At 47.5% G+C, this 8,452-nt stretch overlaps 1 protein-coding gene across 1 annotated transcript in view; it reads left to right on the top strand.

Moving 5' to 3' along the window:
• MIPEP (mitochondrial intermediate peptidase) overlaps nt 1-3,207 on the top strand; it is a 131,156-nt gene extending 127,949 nt beyond the window's left edge. Inside the window, exon 19 of the mRNA XM_059041995.2 lies at nt 2,949-3,207. Within this exon, the coding sequence (XP_058897978.1) occupies nt 2,949-3,046 (98 nt within the window). The 3' untranslated portion in view covers nt 3,047-3,207. The remainder of the gene's footprint in view (nt 1-2,948) is intronic.
• Nucleotides 3,208-8,452: the final 5,245 nt, after the last annotated feature.

Below are 8,452 nucleotides of genomic sequence, written 5' to 3'. Positions count from 1 at the left end.
AGATTATTTTACTGTGGAAAGAAAACTGCTTTGAAACGTTTTAGTTTTGCCAGTAAAGACACAGCCGTGAAATTCTCTTCCAGTAGCTGGGCCTTATTCCTCAGATTCTCCCTGTGATGGAGATAAGATAACCTGAACTTGCAAGAAGGTGAAACTGCTTTGGCCGGCAGTTTCGAGTCGGAAGTCTTCTTGCTGTCAACTGCACCCGGTCTGGTTAGTGGCTGACAAGCACGTGTTGGAGCTACTGCTTTATGTCCACTGCACAGGCCGGTCCTGGGTGTGTTCCCGCCACGGCCGTGCTCCCCAGGGGGAATGGCCGTGTCCGTGGGTCCAGCCCTGGGCCTGCCCCAAGCTCTGCGTCCCACTGCGGATGGCACGCAAACGTCACGAGCGGTTGGTTCCCCGCCGCTCTGTCCCCGGTCACCTCCCTCCAGACCCCAGCCGCTCTGGGCGCTGCTCACCGGGCCGCCCTCTCCACCGCAAAGGCCCTAACTTGAGCCTGAACCTTCCCCATCTCTCACGCTTCTCCGGGACCCCATGTGCTCCACGGAGCCTTCGGAGCCGCTCCCACGCAAGGCATCCTCTCCCTCTGTTCTCCCACCGGCTGCCATGCGTGTGCTGTTAACACCCAAAGCTGACTTTTCCCCGAACGCTTGATGTGGAAATTTTTCAGGCATTCAGAAAAGTCACGTGAACTGTAAACACTCATATACTTGCCCTTTAGAGTCCACAGTTAACGTTTTGCTCTGTCTGCTTTGTCACATATCCATCTGTCCATTCCTCCATCCACCCATCATATATATATATGTTTTCAAAACAGGGTGCAGACACGAGTACGTTTTGCCCCAGACACTTCCGTGTGTGTAGCGTGAGCTAGAGTTCGGTGTTGGTTACATTTCTTTTTGAGGTAACGCTTACATACGGTGAAATGCACGACTCCTGACTGCTCCGTTTACCGAATTTTGACGAGGTAGGTACGGGGGTGCCACAAATCACGGTCCAGACGGAGGGCCGCCCGCCACGCCAGGGCTTCTGGGTCGGTCGCCGTCCCCGCTCCCGAAGGCGACCGCCGTTCCGGTTGGTTTTCACCGTGCGTTAGTCTGACCCTTTCCGTTAGGAATTCCGTGAGTATAAACGAGACAGGCAGCGTGTGCTTCGCGTGGGCCCGTGTGCCACGCGCTGCGTCTGAGGCCCGCCCGAGGTGTCGTCTGGGTCAGTGGTTCTTTCCTTTCCGTTGCTGGCGCCACTCATTGTGTGAAGACACCGTGAACGTCCATCCGCAGCCTGGTCGTGGGAACCTGTGTCGTGCCACTTTCGGCTGCTGGGCACGTGCCTCCGTTTCTCTCGGTTAATACCTAGGAGGAAACGGCTGGGTCACGGGGCAGGTGTGTGCTGAGCTTTATAGAAACTGCTGGACCTTTTCCTAAAGGGCTCTCGCATCTCACCCTCTGTCCCTGCCGGACGCCAAGCCACGGCGCCCAAGGCCTTGACCGCATTTGGTGTCTTCAGCCGTCCCGGTGCAACACCGTGGCGTCCCTTTGTGGCTTTAATTTTCTCTTCCTGGATGACAGTGGTGTTGTGTGTCTTCTCAGGGCCTGTTCGTCCCGTGTTTATTCAGATATCTTTTTTTGTGAAAGGTCTGCTCAAATCTTTCGTCCACTTTTTATTGTTAAAAGTATTTTTATGATGAGTTGGAGTTCTTTATATATTTTGGATACCCGTCCTGTGTGAGATATGTGTTGTGTCAGTATTTTCTCCCATTCTGTCATTTACCTGTTCGGTTTTTTTGATGGTTTCTTTGCAAGGTGGGAAGTTTTAAATTTTGATGAACTCTAATGTATCTTTTTTTCTTTTATGGTTATTACCATCTTTGTCCTGAGAGACCTTTGCCTACCTCAAAGTCACAAAGATATTCTGTATTTTCTTCTAGACGACTTAATAATTTTAGCTTTTACAATGAGGTCTGTGCCCATCTCACATTAATGGTTATGTACGGTATGTGATAGGGGTCAAGGTTAATTTTCCCCATATGGCTATCCAGTTCCACATGGTGTACTTCTGTGACTGTGTCCTTCTTGCCCTCATATTGTGACTTGGCCTGGTCCTTCACACAGCAAACACTCGAGGCATGTTAACTGAACTGCACTGACGATTTAGAGGAGATAGGGACTCTGGTAATCTTTTAATGTCTTGGTGTTGGAATTCATTTTACAGGATCCATCCCCCAAATTAAATACTGGTGAGAGCCCTGTACAACCTTGAATTAGCGTTACCTGCCAAGAGCACAGGTCGGGGCCGCAGGGTTGATCGCTTGAATGTTGTCTTTGGCTTCTTTGAGTGAAGAGTGGAGATAAATTCAGCTTTTTATTGAATTGTTACTATACGCTAGACAGGGTGCCTCACTGCTTTCCAATACAGCTTCTTATTCTAGCTTTATTGCAACCTTGTATGTCAGATGAGGAAATCTGAGAACCAGACATTAGGAGTTCTCCAAGACAGGTCTGGAGGAAAGCCAATAACTCGTGTCTGATATAAGACTTCTGCAAGCTAATACACAGTTGAATGATTTTAAAGTGCACAGGACTTGATAATAACACTTGGCAGGTAATTAAACATATTAAATTCTAAATCAGCCCAAAGATAGCTGAAAAATTAAGTCTTCTGACATCACTCCAAGTGTATAATAATATGTGCAAAACAAAACCCCCCGAGAAACATATCTGGCTCTACATCTCTAAGCTAAGAGTTGATTAGACAGTTAAAAAGGCATTAAAACAAGAGCGAGCTTCGGGGCCCGCGCACCGCCCAGGACTTGTTGAAACGTCCTCACGGTCAAGCTCGCGGTTCACCAAGCCGGATGTGCCCCGACTGCGCAGATCTGACGTACGTCTTCGTCCCTGTGTGTTGTCTGCGGAGAATGAGCCGGCTTGTCTTTTCTTCGTTCGCAGGTATGCTTCAGAAGTGTCCTTCCATCGATGACTTCGTCGACGCCCTCGTTTCCGACTTGGATACGGACTTGGAAACTTTCCTCACGGATTCTAAATGATGGGAACACCGTGAATCCTTTAAATCAGTCACGGAGATATCAATTTTGTTGTAAATGCTACAACTTTGAACACTCGTTTCTGATTTCCGCATTCAGTTCTGTAATAACTTATGAAAAAGCTTAAACCAGTGGAACTTGGAATAAATAATTTTTTAAAATTATGCTGGCTTTTAGCCTGTTTGTTTGGCAGGTTTTTGAACATAAGGAAATCCATTCAGTGAGCGAGTACAAACCAGAACACAGAGGTGTTAAGAGTCAGGGGCCAGACACCCCCTCAGCCCAGCCTCGCTCCCAGTGAACTCCTCCCTGTCCGATGACCTTTACTTGGTGAGAGATGTAATAAAAAGCAAAATTATTTCAGTTTGAAGCAGTCTTCAGCAAGATTACACATATAGTTCCTCTGCATGATTTCTTATAGGTGGCTTTGAAAATGGAATAGTCAGTTACAGTGACCGAGAAACCAAGTGTGGTTTCCAAAGTATTTGCAGTCGATTGCGTTGGCTTTTCCTGTGTGTTTAGGAATATACTATACACATGGACTCAGAACACAGGGGCCCTGAACTCACACTTTTCTGACTTGACGATGAATATCCAAAAGTGCGTGCAGGTACAATTAGTAAATGATGTGTCAAGTCCAGCGACTGGTAAATACGGAAACTGGGAATCAAACCCTGTCTTTATCCTAAACGCTACGGCACACTGTATCACCATGGGTTAATAACAGAAAAGAAAGACACTGTTTAATAGGTTTTTCCCACCTTCAAAGTCAAGAATTTAATTTCAGGCTTTTGTTGAAAATGACACCTGCTAGCGGCCTCTTCCTGCTTCTCACTAAAAGACCAGGGATGGCGCAAAAAGGCAGGATTAAAAATCCCCCAAACTAGGACGCGTGTCCAACCTACTCACAGACTCTGGAGGAACTTCTACCAGCTAGAAACAGACGGGACAGGATGAAGACACGTCAGTGACCCGCATGCCGGGTCCACCTGGATGCTGGGGTGGGGGAGCGGCAACCCCCCGTCCTCTCCCCACCTCCTGCTCGCACAGATGACACGCACTGCGCACCAGCCCGGGGGCCGCGGCCCGCGAACCTCCTGTGGGGCTTCCGTGCTCGCCACACGAGGCCTGCTCTCCGCCCCCAGCTCCTCCCCGCGTGGCTCTCTCAGTCCGTGAACACGCGGCGACCACAGCGCAGGGAATCCTCGGGCGGGCGGGAGGGCGGGCCTGCAGCGCTCGCTCCCCCGGGGGAGGTGTGCGGTGATGCCACACGGACAGCCGGGTGCCAGCGCCCCGGGCAGGAGCGGCTGCTTCTGCCCCCACCCACGCGGTCTGTGAGCTGAGGGAGGCGACGCTCTTGCTGACACGGACGCTAACTCTCATCTGGGAAATGGACCCGGAGAAACGGACACCAACCTGCCGTCCGTTACAGGTAAGTCTGAAAAGGTGCTTTAACAGCCCCAGGTGTACTGAGCCACCAGCCCCTGGGCCTTTGTCCTCCCTTTTCAGCTGAAGGTGAGCGAGCAGGAAAGGAAATCTGTGCGGAGCGTCAGAAAAAGGAAGGGAAGGTCACCTGGAAGATGCGGGAAGATCCCGACTTTAAACGCTCTTCTTAAAAGGAACTAAGGGGCTTCTCTGCCGGCGCGGCGGTCGGGAGTCCGCCTGCCGATGCGGGGGACGCGGGTTCGTGCCCCGGTCCGGGAGGATCCCACGTGCCGCGGAGCGGCTGGGCCCGTGAGCCGTGGCCGCTGCGCCTGCGCGTCCGGAGCCTGTGCTCCGCAACGGGAGGGGTCGCGACAGTGAGAGGCCCGCGTACCCCCCACCCCAAAAAAAGGAACTAAGGCACACTGTAGAAAACACCTCTGCCATTCTTAGTAAGACTTGAGAAAACATGGTATTTATGAAGCCGAAAGCCATAAAGAAAGAACAAGCAGAAATTTAAAACAGGCTAATCTAAAAAAGAAGACAGGCAGAATAAGAAATAAAGAAATGCAGAGAAACTGAAACATAGTGCGGTGATTTAAAACATGATCAAAGCAGAAAACACCAAAACTGCCAAGGAGAAATGAGAAGCATCTCACTCAGGGTGCAGGTTAAGTTCTGGGACACGGTGAAAGCTGGCGGCCAGGAAGCAGCGCAGAATCCCGAGGACAAAGCCAGAACAGCTGGAACAGAAACAGCAACAAAACCCAAATTCTCGTGTCCTCCTGTGTTCCCAGCACGCAGAACAGCGACCAGCACATAGTAGGAGCTCCGGCGAAGACATGCCAGTCAATGAATGTAAGGAAATTTTTTTGAGATGAAAAGAAAGGATGTGTAATTTAACAGGGAATCCTTGATGGCTGCCCAACAGTGTCAATGTGCTTAATGCCGCTGAACTATATACAATTAAAAATGGTTAAAGCAGGAAAGTTCTTGTTATGTATGTTTTACCACAACTTTTTTTTTTTTTGCGGTACGCGGGCCTCTCACTGTTGCGGCCTCTCCCGTTGCGGAGCACAGGCTCCGGACGCGCAGGCGCAGCGGCCACGGCTCACGGGCCCAGCCGCTCCGCGGCACGTGGGATCTTCCCGGACCGGGGCACGAACCCGCGTCCCCTGCATCGCAGGCGGACTCCCAGCCACTGTGCTACCAGGGAAGCCCCTACCACAACTTCTTAAAGCAAAGTAAATAAATGCAAGCAAAGAGAAGAGAATCCTGCATTCCAGATTGAAACAAAGAAAACAGTAAAAAGAGGACCCCCCCCCCCAGACAGACTCTGCCTTTCATTTTGAGAACTTAAATATAAATACAATTAAAATTATAAGCCAACTGATCCCACACTGGGCATTTCCCGGGAGTTGTTAGTGTTCCATGAACTCAAAAGGGTCCCAGTGTTAAATACATTTGTAAAATACAAGTGAGCTCTGTGGTTCACCATATGCACATCACAACACCTAGTTCCCAAATGTGTCTGAGGAGGGGGCCCACCCGCTTTGTTGGAGAACCTACTGATGACATTTCTCAGAACACTGGGGTCTCACTGCTGAAAGCGTACGGCTAGAAACAACAGGCTTACACAGAAAGGAACAAGACGGACAGCGCTCCCAGAATGCAACTGCTCGCCGCCGTGAAAGCCAAAGGACAGTGAAGAAAAGTTTTCCGAGGTAGGGGCTGAGATGCAGAATGGCATTCTCGGAGATATACGAGGGCTCAGGGGGCATCTCAGCTTTGTACCTTCCTTTAAAAATCACTAGAAGAATAAGTAATTTAGATCGAGTCAAAGCAAAGGAAATCCCTAAGGAACTTGTAAGAATGCTGAGGGGCCATTGCCTCTTTTCTCAACAACAGCTGGATAAATCATAACAGCAAATTATTTTATTATGAATGTTTTTCCTTATGATGGGAATAAGCCCACAACACACAGCAGTTCCTCTGGGAAAAATTCTCTCCAGTACTTTACAGTTTACCAGCAGCTTCCAAAAATCCAGTTTAAACTACTTTTGTGCTAAAAATAATAATAATCTAGAGAAAGAACTGGAGGATAATGAGTAAAATGTTAATGCGATTGTCCTTATTAGTGTTGAGATTTTGGCCTTTTATTTTTCTTCTATTTCCAAATTTTAAAAAAATAGGCAATGTGTTCATTTTAATATAATTTAAAATTTACAAGAAGTTTAATCATGATAGAGCTAAACTTAAAACCATGTTTCCAGTTCTGAAGGAATGCTTGGCTGATGTAAGCAAATTCAGAAGATGCTTCTGAGACATTCAGGGAACAACCCGTACAAGTCAGAAACTTTACTAATACCCAAGGGTTAGCGTGACGGGCTCAAAGCAACTGAGATAAAACATGAGTAGCAGTAGAGCTTGACATTCATTTAGCATTTTTCAGTTCACAAAGAACTTTATCACGTGGTCATCTCACGTGCGACCCAGCACCCAAGAGATAACAGGGCAGTGTCAGGACTCTGTGGCCACAGCGGGCCAGACAGGCTGGCGACGTGTCAGCCGCTGAGCTGGTCACACCGATGCCGGACTCCTGGACTGTGCCCCCTCCCCTGCACACGGGTCTTCAGGAGAGGATGTGGATCTCCTGCAGGGGCTCGGGGGCACATTCAGACAGAGCGTTGGGTGGTTACAGGGCCCACTGGGCCTGATGTCGTGCATGGTCTTTCTGCTTGAGGAAGCCTGTGCCCGTGGACAGACAGACGATGAGACATCACAGCATCAGAGCAGAAGGGACAAGGGGTGGGAGGAGAGAGAGGAGAGGCCATCTGGAAAAAGTCTTCCACAGAACTTGCCATCCACTGGGTGGTGGTAGGTGGCAGGGTGGCACCTTCATACTCTTTAAATCGTGACTCGATGTTTTTGGAAAACCATGTGGGAAGCAGCGCTAGGACAAGCCTGTGGTGGCCACTGTGATGGTCCTTTATGATAAACTGCTTAATCCGCATCCTTTGAGTAAGAGTGTCCAGCAGTGATGAGCTGTTCTCCAGGCCTGTTTCTCCATCTCACCGACAGAGAAACCAGCAGGACCGTGTTAGATGCCTTTCTGCAATCCCGACACGCTGGGCCAAGGGTAACTGCTCTCCACAGGCACCCAATCTATTTATTATTTCCTCCAACTTTATGTTTATTTTCCTATTCATTTTATGTCTTGGGTTAATTTTTAATTTTCAGCCTTTCTTTTCTCAGAAGTGCATCTCAGTCTATAAACTTTCTTCGAAGTACTGCTTTAATTACATCCCAGAAGTGTTCACATGGAGTATTTTCATTATTATTCTATTCAAAATATCTAATGTAGTCTAACGGGTAATTTAGAAGTGTACCTTTATTGCATTGTGGTCAGAATACATATTCTGTACCATTTCAGTCTTTTGCAATTTATTGAGACCCACTTTAGGGCCCTGTATATGGTCAATACTGACTGTAAACATATTAGACGTGCTTGGGAAGAACGTGCATTTTTTTAGCTGTTATGTGCAAGGTGCGTTTTCTTCATCTTTTGTCTGCTTAATCTGCTTTAAAACATCTGAACAATGTATTAAAAATCTCTTGCCATAATTGCATATTTATCTATTTACCACTGTAATTTGGTCAGTTTTCGCTTTATAGATTTTGAAGCCATATTGCTAACTACAAACAAATTTAGAATTATTATATCTTCCTGGTAAATTTTTAAATTATTATGATGTGATTCTCTTTATCTCTAGTTGTATCTTTTAGCTTAAAACCTATTTTGCCTGATTTATTATAACTACACAAATTTTCCTTTGTTTAATATCTGCATGATGTATTTTCTGTTCCTTCACTCTCATTAATTATTTGATGTGTCTTTTATACATACTATATGTTGCTTCGTATTCTGATATTCTTTGTCTCTTAACTGGGTCACTTAGTTCATTTATGTTTCATATAAAATACTAG

The sequence above is a fragment of the Kogia breviceps genome, chromosome 16, assembly GCF_026419965.1.
Source record: "Kogia breviceps isolate mKogBre1 chromosome 16, mKogBre1 haplotype 1, whole genome shotgun sequence".
Taxonomy (NCBI): Eukaryota; Metazoa; Chordata; class Mammalia; order Artiodactyla; family Physeteridae; genus Kogia; species Kogia breviceps.
The sequence above is the reverse complement of the archived record's forward strand: the minus strand, read 5'-3'. Positions and strand labels throughout refer to the sequence as shown.